At 48.3% G+C, this 22,341-nt stretch overlaps 1 protein-coding gene across 7 annotated transcripts in view; it reads left to right on the top strand.

Annotated features, from left to right (window-relative positions):
* Nucleotides 1-22,341, top strand: part of NGEF (neuronal guanine nucleotide exchange factor) — a 102,469-nt gene that overhangs the window by 51,250 nt on the left and 28,878 nt on the right. For 3 of the 7 annotated variants that reach the window (XM_073877062.1, XM_073877047.1, XM_073877068.1), the window contains 2 exons: nucleotides 14,972-15,114; nucleotides 21,075-21,388. In XM_073877062.1, coding sequence (XP_073733163.1) covers nucleotides 14,972-15,114; nucleotides 21,075-21,388 — 457 coding nt within the window. Of the gene's footprint in view, nucleotides 1-14,004; nucleotides 14,269-14,584; nucleotides 14,744-14,763; nucleotides 14,865-14,971; nucleotides 15,115-21,074; nucleotides 21,389-22,341 lie in introns of those variants that run through there. The other 4 variants (XM_025889373.2, XM_073877077.1, XM_073877073.1 and 1 more) reach the window with 4 other exon arrangements.

Genomic DNA, 22,341 nt, shown 5'->3' on the forward strand with positions numbered 1-22,341 from the left:
TAAACATTGCTGTAAGCTGCAAAGTCTTGGGGCTGTTTGTTACACAGCAATAGATAACTACTTCCCTGGGAACATTCTATAAACTGTGATAGAAGGTAAATTCTATGTAAACACATCAGATGCTGGGCAAAATGCTTGGCATCAAGTCATTCTAAGCCCACCTGACTTTAAGCCTGAGGGTTTACCTGCCCCCCAACACACACACACACACACACACACACACACACACACAGCCCTTAGGCAATGACTCTGCCAAAGTATAAAACTCCAGCTTCCTTGTCACAGTGGGGACAAACCCCGAGGGGCGGTTTATGCTCCAGAGCCCCTGTGGGGCAGCTGGGACCCGGGCCCTGTCTGAAAGCACTTCCTTGCTTGGCATTCTCCTCTCCCTGGTTTGCTTCCCTGCTCCTGCGCACTTTCCCCGGGAGCTCTACCATAATGAATCATCTGCACCAGTCTTTGCCTCCAAGAAACCTGACCTAAGATACCCCTTGTGAAAACCTAGCCTCCTCGAAAAAAGAAAATTAAAGACATCGCATCTTACTGAAATTTCCCTTAAAGTGGTCAGACCCTTAAAGACATTCTTCTGTGCCCATAATTCATTAAGATAACTTAAACAAAGAAACTATAAGTTTACAGCGTTAAATATGTCATTTACCCAGCAATTTTTCAAAAATTATTTACAAGGCCTCTATTCTGTGCAAGACAATGAAATAAATCCTTTGGAGACCATAAAGATGAAATAACGTGTTGGTGTCACATTCTCAGTATTTTCTCGCGTGAGGTTTTGGGATTTCACACAGTGATCATTAAAGTCGGTAACAGCCAGCGATGTGCGGGTTGGGTGTCACAGCGGGTGCTGAGGTCTGACTGTCTATAGGGCTTTGTAGATAGTGGATGCTCAACAGTCACTTGTGGAATAAATAAATTACTGAACAGTTGGCAGTTGATATAAATTTGTCAGCTATTCTTCCTTGCATTTTTTTCGGAAGCATGTGGTGAAATTGATCATATGCTAGTGAGAAAAAGACTGAACCGACAGACAAGGCAAGTCTGGTTTTGATGGTGACAGTTTCAGATCAAACTGCCTCAGACAGAGGTAGGGGGACACTGGCAGTGGTCAGGGGACTTCCTGCAAGTGACTGGAGGTGTCAGCAACTGTTCAGGACTAAGGGGCCTCCGCTGAGACCCACCCCACCCACGTGGTCCTGAGAGGGGTCGTGCCCCCTTGGTTGTCTTTTCTACATCTTTTCTATAAAATCATGAAACAATTATCTTGCCTGCCTCAAGGCAGGGGCTGGCCCAGAAGACCCTGTGAGGCTTCTCTCTGGCCCCCCGCCCCTCATCTCCTGTGGGAGAGTAGAGTGAGGATTCCCAGGGGGGCCGGGGAGGGTGGCTGCAGGGCCGACGCCACCACCCTCCATTCAGCATCCATCAGTTCTCACCGATTCTTTGATTCTCACTGATTCTTTGATCTTTCCTACAAAATGGGCCATTTTTTTAAGCTCATATAAACAATATGGCACACTGTATTTAAAATCCATTAGAAAAACATATACATCCTAAAATTCAAACAAGCAAAAAACACACAAAGATTATTCACAAAAGAACAATGCTAAACAATCACAAACCAAAAACTTCACTAGGAAAGAAAGAAATGTAAAATAGAACAATATACTGTTTTTCATGTATCAAACTGTCAAACTGTTTAAAATTCTAATACTGGCTATTAGAAAGAATGCAGAGGGAGACACTCGGGTATAAACCAGTATAAACATTTGGGATTTCATAATATATGTGAAAGGCACTAAAAATGTTCTAATCTTTGACCAAGAGTCTATCTGAATCAGACAAAGATGTTTCTCACTGAGCTATTTACATTTCATTTCATCAGGTGGGTGTTTTTGGGGCATTTACCATGATCCAGGCTTTGCTCTAGGAACTGGCGGTCTAGCAGTGAACAAGGGACCAAGAGCTCTGCCTTCATGGGGCTCACATTCCAGTGGGTCCTGGCACCCCAGAGCTCCCGAGTTTCGCAAGGTGACTGGCAAATGCCCCTTCATTCCCTTGGCCTTTGTACCATCCCAAACTCAATATTCTACACCTTACAACCGACTACACTTAAACTTGATCGTTTGTACATTTCTTTAAACCAAATGTGCTGTTTCTCTAAATATTTTTTCTTTCCCCCAACTTTTCATAAAGAAAAAATTTAAACACCCAGAATAAATGAAAGAATAGTACAATGAACTCCCATATACCCTCAGCCTAGATTCAAAAAACTTAACAGCCTGCATACCTGAGCTTTCTCTCTCCCCTCCTCCATTTCCTCTAAACCATATGAAAGTAAACTGCAGGCATTATAACACTTCACATTTAAAAAATCCAGAGTACAGCTTCTAAGAATAGGGGTGTCCCTCTACGTAATCAGAATGCCATTATCACACCTAAGAAAATTCACAACCGTTCCATAAGCTATCTAAAATCCAGTCTCTATTCAAATTTCTCCTGATGGCCCCCCAAAATGGCTTTCATGGCTGGGATTTGTGAACCAAGATCTCACCAAGTTTCAAGCACTGCATTCGTCAGTTTGTTCTCTTCAGACTCCTATAAACTAAAATATCTCCCCACTTTGTTTTTCTGGCTGACCTTTTGAGAATCCAGCCTTGTTGAATGCAGCGTGGCCCCCACTGTGGATTTGTGTGACTGCCTCCTTGTTCCTTTTCTGCCTGTATGATCTTTCAAGGGGAAGTCAGGGCTAGACGCTTCATTAGATGCAGCCTAACCATTTTTAGCAAGAATGCCATCCAGGTGATGTGTGCTTCAAATTGCATCCCATCAGGAGGTATTTGTGTCAGCTGACCCACTACTCCTGATGCTAAGTTTGACTGTTTAGTGAATGTGGAAGCTGCCAGATTGTTCTGAAGAGAAAGTATGATTTTTCCTTCAGCAACTATTAAGTCATCTGTAGAGAGAGAGTTTGGAACCATGTAAACATCTTCTTTCCTAATAACCTATTAACTCCGTGGCTTTTAACATCCGTTAATGATCCTTCCTGAATTAACCATTACATCGGGAATTGCAAAATGGGAATGTTCTAGTGTTCCTTCTACTTATATTAGGTGATATTTTCTATGAAGAGACTCCTCCTTTGTTCTTTGATTTGTTTTGTTCTGTTTTTGAGTATCAGTATGGATTCATAATGATTTTGTTTTCGGTCTGTTTTTTTTAGTTCAATGTGCTTTTTAATCCATTACTGTCATAGTCTTCTGATGCTCAAACTGTCACAAATGTAACCAATAGGAGCCCCTTTAAGCTGGCTACTATGTCTCTTTGATCTATCTCTTCCCGTCATTGAGCATTTCCTTCCCTTCTGACAGAGCAAGATCCTTTATATACTTTCTTATACTTTCTATATCCTAGACCTGCAGTCAGCCACTTCTCCAAAGAGCCCTGGTTCCTGTTAGTGCAGAACAGTATTTAGAAACCAACATCTGGTGGCTCTGTGTGCTCATTACTCTCGGCAGGTCAATGCCTCTAGGACTTTGCAGGACACACAGCTAGGAAACGTGTGTGGGTGTGCACACCTGCTCAAATGGATGCCTTTGATTGCAATCCCACACAGGGCGTTCCTCTTTACTCTCCGCATTGTGTTGGCATCTCCCCTTCCTAAAAGTGAGGACCCTGGCCGTCAACATCAGTACATTGTAGGATATTTCTCTACTCTCCAATTACAGAATTTCACAGTGACTCTGTGCCATCACCGACAACATATCTACCATATTCTTTTCCTAGGGCTGCTGTTTCAAATATATTTTTTAAAGATTTTATTTATTTATTCATGAGAGACAGAGAGAGAGAGAGAGAGGCAGAGGGAGAAGCAGGCTCCCAAGGAGCAGGGAGCCCGATGCGGGACTCGATCCCAGGACCCTGGGATCATGACCTGAGCCGAAGGCAGATGCTTAACCATCTGAGCCACCCAGGCGCCCCTAGGGCTGCTGTTTCAAAGTACCACAACCTGAGTGGCTTCAAAATAATAGACATGTGTTCTCTCCCAGTTCTGGAGAGCAGAAGTCCAAAATCAGAGCATTGGCAGGGCCATGCTCCCTCTGAGGGTGGCAGGGGAGGGTCTGTGTGCATCTTTCCTAGGGTCTGCAGGCTGTTGGCAACCCTTGACTTTCCTTAGCTTAAGAGATGCATCCTTCCAGTCTCTGCCAACGTATTCACATGGCGTTCTCCTGTGTTTCTGTGTCTCTGTGTCCAAATTTCTCTCTCCTTATAAAGACCCCCATTATTGGATCAGAGCCCACCTTAATCTGGTATGACACGATCTTAGCTTCGTTGTATCTGCAAAGACCCTCTTTCCAAGTCACGTCACCTTCACAGGTACCAGAGCCTGGGACTTCCGCACATCTTTTCAGGGGACACAATTCAACCCACACCACCTACTGAGTGAAGTTTAGAATTTCTTTGCTTTTTTTAGTCCCAGAAGAGATAGCTCTCAGTCATGGTATAGAATATGAAATTCAAAAATTCCTTGAATTAATTTTTTTTTCTGTGTGGGTATGTTATCAATTTGATAAGTACTTAGGTTCATTTATGTCAGTGTATTTTCAATTCCAGAGTCTGGTTTTCCCTGCAGACTTGCAGATTTTTCTTTATTCATTGAATATGTAAAACATCTACATGGTTTACAAGTCAAAACTCTATGAAAAGGTATACCCAGAAAAGTCTTACCCTCTGCCCCACCTCTGGAAGTAACCAACTTTCCTAGTTTCTCTGTTTTCCTTCCTGCACTTCTTACTTGAGATAAGAACAAGAAAATTGTGTATGGACCTGTGTAACTTCCCCTTGTTTAGTTCACATACTTCGTAGGCTTGTTCACAGCATGCTCCTTTTACACAAAGCTGGAAATCAGCCACTGTCGGGTCAGGAATGCCTCCCCGTGCTCATGTCTCCAGCTGCATAGTACTCCATTGTGTGCCTTCCTCATAACATATTTATCCAGTCTCCTGGGTATGTAGGTTCTTTCCGATATTTTGCTAGAAAAAAATAATGACACAGCAAATAACCTTGTGCATATCTTGTTTCATAGTACAGGGTAAATTCTTAGAAATGCAATTGCTGGGGCAAAGGGCAAACTGTCTCCGTGCCATCAGGCTGCCGTGACAGAATACCAAAGCCTCGGAGCCTTATAAAGAACATTTAGGGGGCGCCTGGGTGGCTCAGTCGTTAAGCGTCTGCATTGCAGCCTCATAAGAGACCCTGAGCCAGAGCTCAGGTCAACTCAGGTCATGATCCCAGGGTCCTGGGATCGAGCCCCGCATCGGGCTCCCTGCTCAGCGGGGAGACTGCTTCTCCCTCTCCCACTCCCCCTGCTTGTGTTCTCTCTCGCTATGTCTCTCTCTGTGAAATAAATAAATAAAATCTTTAAAAAAAATTTAGTTTCCACAGTTCTGGAAGCTGGGAAATCCAAACCCAAGGCAAAGGATCTCTCTGGAGTCTCTTTTATAAAGACACCAATCCCATTCACGTGGGCTACATCCTTATGACCTAATCACCTCTCAAAGCCCCCACCCCCCACTCCAAATGCCATCACCTTAGGGTTGGGATCTCAGCATCTGAATTGGGGGGGACAAAAACATTCAGTCCACTGCCCGTCTGTGCTTCTGTCAGTTACAGGCAAATTCCCTTCCATATGAGGTTGGGCAAATTTGCTCTCTCATCAGCAATGTATATGAAAGCCCGTTTCCCCCGAAGATTTTCAGTTTGATAATAACTGGATTTCAATCCAGAAAACTTAGAGTGCTCCATCCTTAAGACAAGTGCACCATTGATGGAGACACAGGAGGTGGAGTGCTGGAAACGAGGGCCTTGGGTTAAGGAAGGGACATCGTATATTTGAAGGTGTTCTCAAGGGGAAGGAATTTTTCCATTCTGTTCTGTCATTTCTCTGACTCACTGTGTCGAGGAGGCTTGGTAAGAATCCATCACTTCTAAGACAAAATACTCAACTGATGACAGGTTAGAGTCTCTTTCTTTTTTAAGAATGAATGCTAATTTCAAATGGAAGAATGTCTTTCTGGCAAGCTTAAGACCCTCCTCTGAGACCCCTACAAAAGATCCTCATGGTTAAGAAGAAAAGAGAGACTATTAAAGACTGTATTTTACCCTGAGCCTAATAGAGCAACAGGCCTAGAGATCCTGCTGACTCTGTGAGAAATAAAAGCCACTCCAAGGGCTGAGTAACATTTTAGCAGCAGTGATAATTTAGCATGCAATCTTCACTGCATGGAAAAAATGAGACGTGGGTTGAAAATTAGGAAACGAAGCATCAACTGGTCAGCTCAGGGGAAGGGTAAACAGTAAACAGGGAAAGAAACAAAAGTGAAATTTCATTTCTTTGTTGGTAAACGGATGCTCCCCCCAGGTAATAATGGTCCCTCCAGCTGAAGGTGCACTTAACTTTCTAGAGAGTAGCAAGGGAAGGTCTGTGGTTCGTGGGTAAAGGGCAAGGATCCATGAGACGTTTCCAAGACTGTGACTTACCCTGAGGCACTGGGATGATACCAAAGCGTGCCTGTGTGCTTGTGGATGTCCAGAGCCTCCAGGATGTATACAAGGTCTCTGCCCACGCAGCAAGGGAGGTGACATCAATCAGGCTGACTCCTGTCTCCTTGCATGGTCCCAAAGGACAGAGAATTAATTCTCCAAGAAAGTAATCAAGCTTTAAGAGAAGCTCTGGTGAAGTGCTCCAGGAGAGCCTAGGACTGAGTGAATACAGCCAGCTATGGGATGGAATAGGGGGTGGGCTTCATGGAGGAGGTGGCATTTGAATTAGCACAGGTGGGATGTAGCCACACAGCAGGGGCAGGGAAGGGCTCGGGGCCTTAGGGAGACCTGCCTTTGATGGGAGGCAGTGATTTCTTTGATGACTTCTTTATGACACCGTGACTTCAGTTGAAAAGGCAGAAAAGCATCCTGATTAGAAGTCATGCTTGTGGAATTATGGAAGGAGAGGGGAATTTCTGGGAAAGGGACTATTTTTATAACCAGGCCGATTAGACGATCAGGTAAGTGCTTTAGTTTTAGAGATGCCAGGAAGTGATCTACTGTAAAATTTGAATTCATGATTCCTTGGAAACCGAAGAGCTTTTTACAAGATTTATGTAATGAATTGAGGTGTCTCCTCCCCCCCCCCCCCCCCCCACATCATGTAAATCTAGAGAACACACAACAGCTCAGCCCTCTTTTCAAGTTCATCAGTATTCTCCACGGTTATGTGAACGCCTTAAACCCATGCTCTAAATTTATGCACATTAAGGGACTGATGTTGTTTTTGAAAGTAACTTTTTTTCCCCTTGTTACATAAGTGACACATTTATTGTAGAAACAATTTTAAGCACGCGAATAGAAAAACAGGAAAATTCCCTGAGAATCCAATCAACTACAAGTACTGCGAAATGTTTTGGCGATCAGTCTCACAGTCCTTCTTCAAATATATATGGATGCCCAAAGTTCCATGTCCAGAAGTCTATTTATAAACAAAATAAGATCATACTACCATCCAGTTTGGGAATCTGCTTCTCCATTCAGTATATTATGGACATCTGTCCAGATTGTTACATATTTTCTAAATCGTTTTTCATGATACTCCGTTTTAGAGATAGGTTCTAATTTGAATAGTCAGTCTCCTATCGTTGGACATTTAGGTTGCTCCAAATGTTTCACTATTAAAAATAACATGACAATAAACATTCTTATAGCCCATTTTTTCCACACAGATTCTTATAGCTTATTAGGATACATTCCTAGAAATAGAATCTCTTCGCTAGAGAGTATGAACATTTGCAGGTTTATGCTCTGGGTTGCCAGGTTGCCCTCCAGAAGAGTCGTACCAATTCACACTCCCACCCCCAGAGGCAAACGACAGTCTCCAAGCCTCGGCGAACGCTAGCTGTTCATTTTTAAAATGATTTGATTGCTGTGTATCTGATAGGTTCTTGAAATAGCTGCTTTCTCTTTATGCTCGCATCCATTTATTTGGTGCTAATTTGTACACTGTGGTCACCAGTTCCCTTATGAAGAGTCCTCAAAATAGAAATATCAAAAGTAGTCAAAACCTTTGAATTTCTGGGGGAAAAGGCTTGGCTGTGAACGTGATGATGGGCAGTGGAGGACCGGGCACTTGGTCTGACAGCATATCTTGTTCTCGTCCATAAAACAGCTTTTGCAAAGTGATCGATCCCCACCAAACACGTGTTGGCCTTTTCATGAGACTCTAAATCCTTATCCTTACTCCTGGTGACTTAACAAAGAACATTCTCTCTTCTGGGTGTTAAGGCTGAGGTGACAGATTCCAGCAGAAAATGAAAAGTTACCGTGCTCCTTACTTCTTGTTATGGAAAATACTTCTCTGAAATCCAGTTATGTGCAATTTTCAAGGAACAGTCTGTGAACAATTTCTCGTTATTAATTTTGTTAACTATGTGCCATTCCTTCAAAGCTACTTTGTTTATGAATGGACATCTTTTTCTTTCTCATTTTGTACCTACACGATTTTGCTACATTTGGTTAATGGTTAAGGCAATAAATTCTCCATTACAACAGTGAATGTATTTTAGTGCTAAATGTAGGCTTCCTAAGCACTAATAATACTGATACTAGTTCCTATTTGTATAGTACACTATACTTACTATATATAGGACTAAATTAGATCTAACTATATAGTTTATAAGGTAACTTAAAATGAATAAATTTAAGTGGAAGGAGGTGGGCTAGTCATCCCTTTACAGTTTGAGTTTCAGCGAAGAGCGTATAAACCCCCATGGCTGCAGCCTAAAATGTAAATTATGTGTACTGGGGCAACTCCCTATTTACTCTAAATTTCAGCCTCCACATACCTTGAAAATCACAGTATTTTTGATTCCCCCTTATTCAGGATGTTCCTATTGGTCAAAAGCCCATGACATCACCCACAGCCAAAATTCTTGGACCCTATATGTCCCAGTCTCCTCGGTTAGGAATATTCCAAAGAAAGTCACAGCCCAGGTCTCCTCTCATTTCCCACCGCTCCAGATAAAGACACAAGCATTACAGCTTCTTATCCCCATGAGTTATTTTAGGGAGCCAGCTTTGAGAAATACATTTCCATCAAGGCCATAGGATTGTCTGCATGTCATAACTGAAGACAGGGCCAGCATTTGTCCCAGCCTTTTAAGGACGCTATAAGGACACACCAACCATCAAAATGCTTTGGAAATTCCAACATTTCATGAGCCAAGCAACAGCATCCAGGCTGCCTCCCACATCTGGACGTGGAGCAAAGCTTGGCCACCTATTTTTTGATTCTGAAAATGTAATTCAGCACAGCAATACCAATCTCCAGCAAGTAAGCCTGCTTCCCAGGATCGCTGAAACCTATCCAGCGTTGGCCTAGCTCCTTAAACCAGCCCAAGGTTCATATGCATCTCTTCGTCCCTCTGAGCTTTTCCCTATTTAACTAAAACTGTAACAACTGTCCACCATAGCAACCATTATCAAAGAAAAAGAACAAACACAAAATACTCCTCACTTTACCAAAACAGCGAATCCAGCCTAAGTGGTTTTTTCTTTTTTTTTTCTTTTTTTTCCCCCTCACCAAAACAGGTCACAGCGACCTCCCCCAAGCTTAAGGCAGCAACCCCAGAAGCCCACTAGTTCCCAAAGAGGTCAGTTAAAGAAATATCTTTGTTGGCCAAAGGACAAGATGTACCACCAGGGAACGCCAATGCTACACTCAATAGCTGTAGAAGGAGGCCTGGAACCAAGGATACATCCATGCAGGCTGCTTAGGGAACACAGAGTAGAGGCTGGTGATGTTTGGGGACAGCTTACCTGTCCACCCTCACTTCTGACACCAACTGCAGAGTTTGAGGGTCCCTTACTCAAGTTCAAAAATACGGTAGAAGGACTCAGAAGTCACTAAGAGCTATAATACTCAGTTATGGCTTAGTCCACGAAAGGCTATGGATTTCAGTCAGCCAAGGGAAGAGATGCATGGACAGAAAAGTCCAGAAAAGGTCCACTTGGAATTCCAGTTGTCTTCTCCCAGTGGAGTTCTGACCAGGATTCACACGTGTGACAGCCAGGAAAGCTCACCTGAGTCTTGGTGTCCAGAGTTTTCATTGGGGCTCAGTCACCTAGAACTGTTTGGCCACTCAGTCTTCAGCCCCGCCGGAGGTTGAGCTATTATCACCTGGCCCAAAGCCCCCACCTTATCTGGTCCCAGGTCTCCAGGAAAGCAAAGACACTCTTCTTATCAGATAAGCCGTCCCCGTGGCTTAGAGATCGCCTCCCAGGAGCCCAAGGCAAAGGCTAAATCTCTCTTTGGGTAAGATTAATTCTTCACTACAGAGAGCTAAATTGATTGCTTTTAACTTACTTCCGTAACATTTACAACCCCACATTTGCGATTTATCTTCATGATCAAAAGTAAGGAAAGAACTCCACCTCACCAGTAAAATACTTCCAACCACGCAACAGAACAATCGACTTCTCGAAGTCTCCTCGCAGAGAAATCTTTCTACCCAACAGGTATGGATTTCCAGGTTTCTCGGAGTTGTACTACAGTGAGAGAGGTGCATCTTGTCCTTTTCCTAACTCTCTCCCTGAATTTTGGGGGTTCAGTTAACCTCGAGGCAGTAACCCCTTGCAGATTGACTGTTGGGGCCGCTGCCTATGTGGTTTAAAAGTGTTGATTTTCAAAGCAAGTGAAAAGCCTTCAGAGGGTGACAAAAATAAACTACTGTCTTTATGGCTTTAGAGGATACGGGTAACTTAATTAAAAGCTATCAAGCACCTGTTTCTAGACATTTCCAATGTATATGTAAGGATTATCCTCTTACTACCAAAAAAAAAAAATTCCAAGTCGTTTTCCTACTAGGTTTAAAAATGCAAATGTGTCTTAACATTTGAGAGCCTGGTGACATGCCATGTGACCCTATAAAACACTTAGAATAAGTAAATAGAAATGTGCAGTTCCTTTGTCCCACACAATATAGCATACTTACTAGGATATACTTCAAAACTCTGCCATTAGCCAGCTGTGTGATCTTGGGCTTGTCATTTTAACCCTCGGGTTCAGCTGCTTTTTCTGTAAAATGCAAGTGTTGGATGAGATCGTTTCTAAATTTCCTCTGGTTTTCCCTATTCTTCCTCAGAATAAAGTAACATTTGTAAATCTAAATGAGGGTTCCTCAAAGCAGAGACTGCTACATAAATAAGAATCCCCTTTGTTTTCAATATTTACCTTTTATAACCCAAAGGAAGAAATAAACAATGTTTAGGCTACACATATAAAATAACTGAATATTTTTGAAAAACATACCATTAATATCTTAGCAAATCGTATGGAGCACCCACCATGTGCTAATCAGGTATAAATATTTGAAATATTGATCTATATTTTGTGAATGATCCTGAACAAATATTGGTTAAATGGAGATTTTAGTAATAGCCTGATGAGCACTAAATCTGACAGGAGAGAGAATGTGCAGGATTTAGCTTAAAGTTATATGCCTTCAGAACTCAGTGACTTTCTAAACCGATTTTATAATTAGGAGGATATTTTTAGCTTCTTTTTCAATTGGAAGGTTTTGTTATGCTCATCTTAATATATGTAATTTCGCCTGAGTATTTTCTGATTTAAAAAAAAATGAATCTTTTCCCCTTGGTGAAGCAAAGTGTGAAAGTAACAGCTTCCAGCTTAGTGTTACATCAAATTTAAGGGCTGGTGAAACCATCCTAAGAGGTAGGTCCTAGGGACTGTCCACACAGTGCTCTTCCTTGGGCCCTGATGAAAAATGAGCCATGGAGGGAACCATGGCTTAGTGTAAGGATGGCCCTATTCACAGAGAATTATGGTGCCAGGTAATGCCGCTGGTTATTCACGGGAAGGGGCCTGGTGGGGATGCCCCCGTGTGCCTCAACCTGCAGGAGTGAGGACCTGACCAGGGGAGCAGAGTTCTAGCAGAGGGAACAGCACTTGCAAAGCTCAGAGCCTGGAAAAGTACGTGGTGAAGCTAAAGCCCCAGAGGAGCCGGCAAGGGCAGTGGCCCCAAAGAAACAGAAAAGGAGTGGCATGCTGGTGAAGAGCCTGGTACTGTGCCAGGGGGCTGGTGGCGATGGGACTGCAATGCAGGTTGTTGAGCAGGAAAGGGACCAAAGCAGACCCATAATTTAGAAAAGGGGCAGAGAGAAGAATGGACTGGGGAGAGGTCCAAATGCAGGGGCTGGGGGTGGGCAGTACTGCTTTGAAGGACTTCAGGGATCCGGGGGGCTCAGTAAGGCCCTGAGGCGTGGGGTGACAGGAAGAAGGTGGAGGCCAGCTCTGGGGTTCTGCCTGGTCTCCTGCTTGGCTGCTGAGAGCAGTGGCGACATGCGTGTGCCCTAGTGGAATGTATAGGAGGCGTTGGGGCAAATATGGCCAGAGAGCAGATGAAAACGTGGAGTTCAGGAGACTGTTGTCTGGGATCTGTGGAATGAGTCGAAGAAGGAAGGGGTTGGCTTGGAAAAAGACCAGGTGGTTCTCATGCAAATAATTTGCAGCCTTAAGAGCAAGAGGTCAGACCCCTCCATGGTGGCCCCTCGAGGTGACCAAGAGCGAAGTGGCAGCTTTAGGGATTGGGATTCAGTCAACCTGAGTCCTTTTCTCAGAGGGAGAACTGGGGGAAGGCCCATGGGGGTTCTCCTGCTAGTGTCTGGGGAGGGGAGTTCCCTTCCAGGCAACAAGCCCCACCTCAAGCTGCTTTCTTTCGTCCCGCCCCAAACGCTCCCTTTTACCACAACCTCAGTGTTCAAGATGGCTGGCTAAGGAACCCAGTAGAGCCAACCTACTAACCAGTAACTAAAGCCTTCCCACCAGCAGTATTTGCATCCCAAAAGGAGGAATTGGTTAACTTAAACAAATGCCCAGTGGGTGGAAGGTACGGGGCAATGCAGAGGAAGATTCTCCACTTTGCTCTGCAGGCCACTCCCCACGCCCCAGGCATCCCCAGAAACCCGCCCTGGCCTGCGGAGGCCGGCCGCCGCCACCGAGGGCCCATCCGGGGGGGAGCGGGCAGGCTGGCCTCAGAAAAGGACACCGAGAACCAGGCCAGTCGTCTCGCTGGATGAAAATCCCTCTAGATTGCCCCGTCACACCGGGTCACTCACATTCCACTCGACTCCAGTTACCCCTTTTTGCTGGTTTTGTGTATCCAGAAGTGGATTGAACTAGTTAACCCGAAGGAGCCGATTGCAAGGGTCAATGTGAGCAGGCAGGGAAACCGGGTGGAAGTTTGAAGGGCACTTTGTTTCTCCTCTTCTCGCTCCCCCATGCCCAACCCCGGCCACCAGGTCCTCCGGGTCTCCGAGGGCGGCCAGACCCGCAGGGAAGAGGCCTCCAGCCGGCCCCCTTTCCATAGTCTCTGTCAGGAACAGGGGTGCAAGGTTGCTCTAAGACCCCAGTCTCTACCTCGGGCTCCCTCAGACAGAGTGAGGACGTCCAGTGAGGATGCACTCCACTAAAGCTGGGTCCCGGGCATAAAAGGCGGGGGTCCCCGGGCCGGTGCCTGTGGGGGGCAGCAGAGGATGCGCCGCGTGAGCCGGGCGGAGGTTCCAGGGGGCGTGGGGCAGAGGGTCACGTGACCCGCACCTCCCGAGTTCGCGGTGTGAGCTGGGGGGTGCCGCCAGACAACGAGGAGGGGGCGGGAGGTGAAGGCGCTGGTCGCCGGCCCCCACCCATCCTGCCTGCCCCTCTCCCTGGGCGGGGCGGGGCCGCGGCAGGGGAAGGAGGCGCGGGCCGGGAGGGAGGCGCGGGCTGCACTTGGCGCCCGCGGGGCCCGGGTCGCGCCCAGTCCGGGCTCCCCCACTCCGCCGCCGCCTGGCCTCGCCCCCGCCGCGCGCTCCCCTCCCGCCTCCTCCGTTGCCGTGGCAACCCGGAGCCTCCAGGCGCGCGCCCGCCGGTCCGCCCGCCTGCGGGAGCGCTCGGCAGCGGCGGCGGCGGCGGCGGCGGCAGCTCCGGCTCGGGCGGCGCGCTCTGCGACCCGGTTCTGGAGCCCACTCGTCGCCCGCGGCCCGGCTCCGAGCCCCCGGCACGGCCCGCGACCCGGCCCCAGCGCCCGCCCGGCCGCCGGCCCCCATGGAGCTGCTGGCCGCAGCCTTCAGTGCTGCCTGCGCCGTGGACCACGACAGCTCCACCTCGGAGAGCGACGCGCGCGACTCGGCGTCGGGACACCTGCCGGGCAGGTGAGGACGAGCGGCCGTCGCGACCCCCGCGCGCCTCCCCCCCCCCACCGGCGGGAGACGCCGACCCCAGCGGCCTAGCGCCCGCCCCCGGCTCCGCAGGCTCCGCCGCTCCCCCACTCCCACGCGCGGCGTGGGTCGTGCAGCCTTCGCGCCCGGGGCTCGGGGTGTGCCCCGGCTCCGACCGCCGACTGCGGGACCCCTGCCCCGGCCTCCTTCCGTGCTCCCTCCCAAAGCGCTCTGGGCGCGCGCGTCCTGCTCGGCGCCCCCCTTCCCGCGCCGCGTGGCCCTGGGACGCGAGGATCGGAGCCCGAAGGGAGTCGGGGGCCGGAGGTCGTGTGACAGCGAACGGCGCGGGGTGAGCAGCGCCGGCTGGGATCCCGGCCGCCGGACCCGTCGGGGCGGCCGGTCGGCGCCGCGGAGCAGGCAGGGCGCGCCAAGTTTCCGACGCCTGCCCGCGAGCTCCGAAAACATGAAGGTTTTGGGCGGGCTGGTGTGGGAATGAATCACCCGGTCGCGCCCTGGTGCGGTGACAAAAAGGGCCTGTGGGGCCCGCCTGGCCCGGAGGGGCGACGGCCATTCGGCCTGGACCGTCCGGGGTAGGGTCCAGTTGGCCAGGGCCCCTCGTGCGGACGCCACTCGCGAGCTGGCCAAGGTGTGTCGCTGCTTAAAAATAACCGGCCCTGCCCCTCCTTCTCTCTGGCAGCGAGTCGTCCTCCACCCCGGGAAATGGGGCCACACCCGAGGAGTGCCCGGCGCTCGCCGACAGCCCCACCACGCTCACCGAGGCCCTGCAGATGATCCACCCCATTCCCGCCGACTCCTGGAGAAACCTCATCGAACAAATAGGTGGGTGTCCCTGGCGGCAGCCGGGCTTCGCTGGGGAAACGCGGGTTCCTGGCGGACTCTGAGGGTCCCCCTGCTCCTGAGATGTCGTTGCATTTCGGTGAGCAAAGGTATCTGATGTGACTAAGGAACGTTATTGACATATTTGGCTCTAAATGGTTCCATAGGCAAAACCACCATATTTCAATAGTGCTGTATAATTGGGCTTCAGCAAATGGATTTCTGTCCTCTCCGAAGAGGTGTACCTGCCCAGCCCCTTCCTGGGGAAGGGCCCTTTGTCCCCTTGTCATTTTTGCCAAAAAGACCAGGGGTGAGGTGCTGCTGGGCCTTGCAGGAGGGGGTGCTGCCTGAGCGCCTGCCCCCCTCCCCCAGGGGCCGGGGGAAGACCTGGAGAGACAGCAAAGTCTGAGAATGGCTTCTGCAGAGACCCAGGCTCAGCAAGAAGAGGCATGGGGGACTTGGCTCAGGGGAAAGTGGAGAGAAAGTGGGCGCCCCAGAGGCCCCTGGGTTAGGAAGGCAAGCCTGGTTTCCCCTGCTTTTCCAGGAACGTGGCCGGAGGTGTGGGGCACTGCCTGTGTGCGCACCTTCCCCGCAGCTGCGGCTCATGTACTGGGTGAACGCAGACAGTGGATTGAGAAGGTGTCCCAAGAACTCGAGCACTTAGATTTAAAAGTCAAAAATTGCTGGGCGCCTGGGTGGCTCAGTTGGTTAATCGACTGCCTTCGGCTCAGGTCATGATCCTGGAGTCCCGGGATCGAGTCCCGCATCGGGCTCCCTGCTTAGCAGGGAGTCTGCTTCTCCCTCTGACCCTCCCCCCTCTCATGTGCTCGCTCTCTCTCTCTCACTGTCTCTCAAATAAATAAATAAAATCTTTAAAAAAAAAAAAAGTCAAAAATTGCTAATGACATCCAACTAGTTCCCATGTGGGTTCCATTCTCTGGGAAATGGTACCGGCTGCTGAGAAAAGCTTTTCGTTCTAAAGTGTTGTCAGCGAAGCAGTTTATTCATTAAATTAAAATTCTAGGTTCGGAAATTCGCTTCCCTAAATACATCACCATCGTCCTCCATCCCAGACGTTCAGGTAGACGCGAAGTGGAAGTAGAGCTTCTGTTGTCCCAGGAGACCCTGCCTTCCGGAGACTTCTGGGGCCAGCCCCGTCTCCCCTGGGAGGGTTTTTCCAGACTGAAGCCAGAGAGGAGCCGGGCCGGGCACAGCTGAGGGGATGGAAGCGCTGACTCCGGGAATTTGGTTGGTGTCAGGCTGGCTGGTGGCGGTGACGGTGGCAGATTTGCCCTTTATTTGCTGGGGGAACGGAGAGGGGCTGAGCTGAAGACAAAGACTCCTCAAAACCTTTTTCTCACACCTTTCTGCCACGCTGTCCTTTGTGGTGAGGACAACCCCCTCTGCCTTGGCAGACGCTGAAAACCTTGACTTCCACCCTCTTGGAAGGGATCTCCCACGGCTCACATCCGTGTCGTAACTGGGAAGGACATAGAGTGGGGGTGGAGAGCTCCAGGCCTCCTTGCCCAGAGAGAGAGGCTCTCCTCTGCATCGGGGCATGTGGAGACACCTCTCCTGGAGGCAGCTGGTCCTGTTAGGCAAGTGGCACAGGCTTGAAGCTGGGCCCTGGCCCGCACCCCTGCTGGCCCTCCCATCCCTCATCTGGCAAAGAGTAGAGACTGACATTCTGAGTCTTTTCTCCCACTGCCCCCTTCCAGGCGCTGTTGGTATAATTGGTGAATATCTTTTCCTGGCTCCTGGGCTGGATCCATAGTAGTTGCTCACCAGCTGTGATGGACGGATGACAGCCCAGAGCTGTCAGCACCTTCTCACTTCTCTCATCACGGACTTGGGGACTGTGCTAAGCAGAGTCCTACAATAGCCCTCCCTGCTTTTAGCTCTAGGAAGGAAGTGAATCCTCTGCCAGGTTATCCGGAAAGGACCAATTCCTACAACCACAGTAAAATGAAGTGGGGAAGAAAGTGGAAAACGCGTATGGGCACATTTGCAGACCCCGTGTTCGAGTCTGCAGTGTCTCCCACAGAGGGCGGAACAGAATTCCTCCGGGATTGTGCACGATACGGAGCACAACTGTCATTACAGATCACAGCCCCTGAGCCCCTGCCGTTGGTTTCACGTGCCTGTGTCCCCTGTTGCTGTCTCTGACCTGACAAATGCTTGGCACATAGAAGGTGCTCGCTAAAAAATAAATGAATCCCCCGCCCTTTAGAAGTTTGTATTTGAGTGCTTCAAAGAAAAAAAAATGATTCTCCTGAGAAAGTGAGATTTTTGAATGACTCCAGGGGCTTTGGCAAGAGGAGCTGGGGACTTACTCTCTTTTGTAGGGCAGCACACCCAACTTGGTACAAAACATTTTAGGTAGGGAAGATGGGAACTGGGTCTTGGATATCTGCATGAATATACTATGCCAGGTGCAAGATTCTACCAGTAAAGTTCATTTTCATATAAAGTTGTGCTTGCTGACTGTATAAAATACAAGATAGGAAAACATATTAAGAGAACAATGAATACAGAAATTTAATCAGCTAACATGTAGCTACTCAGGTAAAGCTATGCTATTAGTCTGACTTTAAGACCAATAAAAATAAACAGGCATTGAAAAATGGTTACGCAGTGTGTCAAATAACTTTTGTAGTCACAGTAATTCCAGGAAAACTGGTATTTAAATTCATATTCTAAACACTTCAGAAAGAAGTAAGAGTTTTAAGAAAATTCTAAAGTTACTTGTTTTGGGAGTCTTTGGCTAAAAGTAACAGAATATCCAGCAAAAAATGACGGTAAACAATGGCAGTATTTTTTCTCGTTTAGAGGTAGAAAATTCTGGAATTTGGTTCATTCAGCCAGGCAGTTACCCAGCTCCTTTCCCTCCACCATTCTCAGCATTTGCTCTTCATGTCACAAAATGGCTGCCACAGCTCCAGGCATGGCATCCCCAAGCAGCCACATGTAAATGCAAAAAAGAAAAATTTTTCTTCAGGTGTCTGCTGAGGAGGGACATCTTTTTGGGAAGCCCTTCACTCTCTTTTTTTTTTTCTAAGTAGGCTCCACGCCCAGCATGGAGCCCAGTGTGGGGCTTGAGCTCACAATCCCTCAAGACCTGAGCTAAGAGTCAGATGCTTAACCTCCTGAGCCACCCAGGCGCCCTGGGAAGCCCTTCTCAAGGATGTAAAATGTCCCCTTACTCTCCTTGGCCAGGTTGTGTCATGCTCATGTCTGAACCCACCACTGGCAAGAGGGAGGGAGGTATGGTTTTTTTTTCCCCAAGTGCTTCTGTTAAGTTTATTTCCTGGCTTTCAGCATATATATGAGCAACCTGTACACTTTGAACCTAGAGATTAGGACTGAGTGCTCTCTGTAAATCTCATAGGGCATATGAGGCCAGATTTTAAGGGAAATTTACATTGGATGTGGACATTTATTTTCTAAGTCTTGAGCCTAATTTCTGTGATTTTTTTCTCTTGTCAAGGGAGTCCCTAAGGCTAAGCCATTATACCACTGAGACAATTGAGAGCTCTCTAAAGAATAGTTTCTTTTTTGTTCGTTGTTTTGTTTTGTTGCTTTTTGTTTTCCCTCTGGAGAAAGTTATTTTTTTTTTAATTTTTTATTTTAATTCCAGTTAGTTAACATACAGTGTAATATTAGTTTCACGTGTACTTTAGAGGGTCACAGTGGGTTTTGATCAGTCAACGTTCACCCACTTCCCTGAGCACCGAGTGGGTCAGCCCCCAGAGAAAACCCCTCCCCTGGTTGCTGGAAACCCGGAGTGTGAGGGGTTAGAGGAGAGACAGCCAACAGTGTCTGCCGCAGTGTGATTTCAGAATTAACATTTTCAACCCGGCTACCCACAACGCTGATATTTCCGTCTCTTTTCACCATATGTATCACACTGAGATGCTGGAGATAGTATTTACCCATGATGTGCCCACGATAGCATGTATAAGACATATATTTGAACTGTCAAAAAGATGCCAAATTAGACACTTTCGGTGAAGCTTCGACACTGCATTTTTTTTCTAAAGTAGGCTCCACACCCAGTGTGAGACTTGAACACACAACCCTGAGATCAAGAGTCTGAAGCTCTACAGACTGAGCCACCCAGGTGCCCCAAAGCTGCATTTTTAAAAGGGGTTCAATTCAACAAGTATCTGAGTACCTGCTGGGTGGGAGGCTCATTCGCATTGAAAAGTGAATCCAAGTCAACTCATGGAAAGTTGGTTTCTTTAAACCTCTGTAAACACTGTGCATCAGAATCACAGGAGAACAGTTGGTTCAAGGTCAGCAGAACAGTTATGTCTTAATGCTCATGACTGGATGTGGTGGATGCAGTGGCATTAAACCTCTGTCTTTATAGATATTCAGTCCAGGTTGCATTTAACAGAGACTTCCCTTTTCTCTTTCTCGTTCCTTTGTCAGATTGCCTTCATGTTGTATTCTGCTGGGTTGGAACATTGCAAAATCACAGGATCTTAATTTTTTAAAGTAAATGCTGTACTTACCATAAAGGCTTTATAATCTCGCGTTATGGGGCATAGGAAGCCAACTAGTTAGTTCCACAGGGCAGATTTATGGGGCTCCCATTCATGAATATACTTGATCCGGCCACATTCAGATTTTCTATCTTTCCTTTCCTTAAATCTCCTGTTTAGATATATTCAACAATGAGATAAGAAAGGAACAATTGCTAATGTTTGTCTGCATTGTAAGAGAAAGTGCTTTACAAGTGGTGCATTTATCCCAGTTAGAATTTTCCTGGGAAAATTATCTTTGTTTTATAAGTAGACATGTCCAGGGGCCCTGGCTGCTGTCCAGACCAGTATGTTCAGCTAGCTGCCTGCTGGACCTCTCCAGCTGGGGGCCTCTCTGGAGCACCTGGATTTCTCTGCTACCCCTGCCCCCCAGCACCAGGCAGTCCCCAGGACCCATCTTCTACCTTAACCCTGTTCCCTGAACCAGGCACGTGGCTCCATCCCTCCCCCCCGCCTACATGCAGTTCAGGCCTCCATCATCACCCCCTTGGGAAATCAACACAGCCTCTCTCTTCCTATCCACACCCACCCAAAGATGGAGACCAGAGTTGCTTGCCTAAGGTCTCTCGGGGCCTCCCTCTTGCCCACGGCATAGACTGCCACCTCCATGGCATGGCAGGCAGACAAGACCTTAGTGGTCTGACCCCCTCCACACCCCTCCCCCCTCCCCACCCCCCCCTCCCTGGGGCCAGGACCCCCCCTTTCCCCTGAGGCTTTCCTGCTGTGAAAAGACAGTCACTCCACCCTGAAACCAGGATGTCTGAAATGGGCCCCCCCAGATGCTACATTTGTGCTGATTCATATGTACCCCCAAGTCTCTTTGGAGACTTGGAATGCATTGATTTTAAGTACAATTGGTCAGGGAAGTAAGTTTGAAACTAAAAGCAAAAAAGGAATGTTTCCCTTTTGGATCATAAGGTTGATGAACTATTGGTTTTTCCTTCAAAATGAGAATTTACAACTACTCCCATTTCACAAATGAACATACTTGAGTTTTAATATTGAAGCATTTAAGGCTAGGGAAGGCATACTGTTGGGATATTGAAACATAATCAGGGCATTTCCATCAACTGTGCACACTGGTTATTAACACATCAAGTTCTAGACTTGTTTGCCAAGTGTGTGTAGGGAAAGCATAGATTTGTGTGACTGGATTCTGAATGTGTTCAGGGATTTCTTTATTTGTTGGAAAGAACTTCCATATGCGGATCATTCCCAAGGAATGAAGACAGTGGCAGTTCATTGGGCTGGGTAGAGCCCTTTGCGGGACAGGCGCGGGCGGGCTGGCTTTCTTTGCTGTTCTCACGGGCACAGCATCTGCCCTTGATGAGAGGACCAAGTCTTGACCTAGTGATCGGGAAAGATCTTCCTCTGAAATCTTTCCCTTTTCTTCATTACGACTCTATTTGATTTCAGGGCTCCTGTATCAGGAATACCGAGATAAATCAACTCTCCAAGAAATTGAAACCAGGAGGCAGCAGGATGCAGAGATACACGCCAATGCCCACGGCTCCCCGGTCAGCGAGGAGACTCCGGAGGAGGAGGAAGAGGAGGAGGAGGAGGAGGAGGAGGAGGAAGAGGAAGTAAGCCCACCCGAGAGGAAGGCTCTGCCCCAGATCTGCCTGCTCAGTAACCCCCACTCGAGATTTAACCTCTGGCAGGACCTCCCGGAGATCCAGAGCAGCGGGGTGCTGGAAATCCTCCAGCCCGAGGAGATCAAACTGCAGGAGGTAAAGGGCCGCCCTGCGGGGGGGTGGGGGGGGGCTCCATTCAGAATGTACAGGTCTTTTAACCTGCTCCGCTGAGGCTTCCTCCGTGAGGGGAGGCACCCCCGCCGGCTCGCCAGAATCCCTGGCACGGTTTAGCCATCCAGAACACGCAGGGAAATTCACATTATTTCACAGGCAACCAAAAATAGCTCATTACCTTGTAGGAGAGCTCAGCCCAATCGGGAGTGTTTGGGCGTCGCTGTCAGGAGAGGGCGACTGTCGGGTATCCCCGGGGCACACGTGAGCCTGGTGCCCTCCATGACACCCAGCTCGCTGAGCCTGTGAGGAAGGTCAGCCCCCCGAGGTTCACGTCCACCACTTTATTCCGGAGTCCCATGAACCCTGATGAAACGGTGCCGAAGCGGAGGGCCGTGCCTTCCCGGCTCCTCTTGATGGTCCAGGCAGATCTTGCCCGTCAGCTAGGCCGAGGCAAGGGCACTGGGTTGCCTAAACGGCATATTGCTCGCGGGAGAAGTGATCCATGAGAAAGTTACAGTAACGGAAATGCGGAAACACGGAGCTAAGAAATCTGCGTGTGCATTTCAGTGGAGCAAAGGGTACTTGGGTGGAGAGAGAAAGCCCGCGGTCTAGAGAGACGGGAGCGCGGCCGATCAAGGGCAAGGGGAGAGAACGGTGGGGAGGAATGGTGATTGTGCACATGTGTGTTCACCGTGAAATTTCAAAAGTGGAGATAGAGCGGGAAAGGAAGAGATTTGGTTCGGTGCAGTGTCATCATCTGTGTCCTGCCCCCCATACTCACACGCCCCTTCAGACCTGTCCTGAACTTGTTCTAGCCCCAGATGTCTGCCCCACTTTAACCCCTGCCCCTCCCTCCCGCCCTGGAGTCTGGAGAAACGTTTGCTCCTCTCGTGTATTTAAAAGGCAAAGCAACCTGCGCACCGCTCATGACCAGG

The sequence above is a fragment of the Callorhinus ursinus genome, unplaced genomic scaffold, assembly GCF_003265705.2.
Source record: "Callorhinus ursinus isolate GAN/ISIS: 27379988/994484 unplaced genomic scaffold, GSC_fseal_2.0 scaffold2, whole genome shotgun sequence".
NCBI lineage: Eukaryota > Metazoa > Chordata > Mammalia > Carnivora > Otariidae > Callorhinus > Callorhinus ursinus.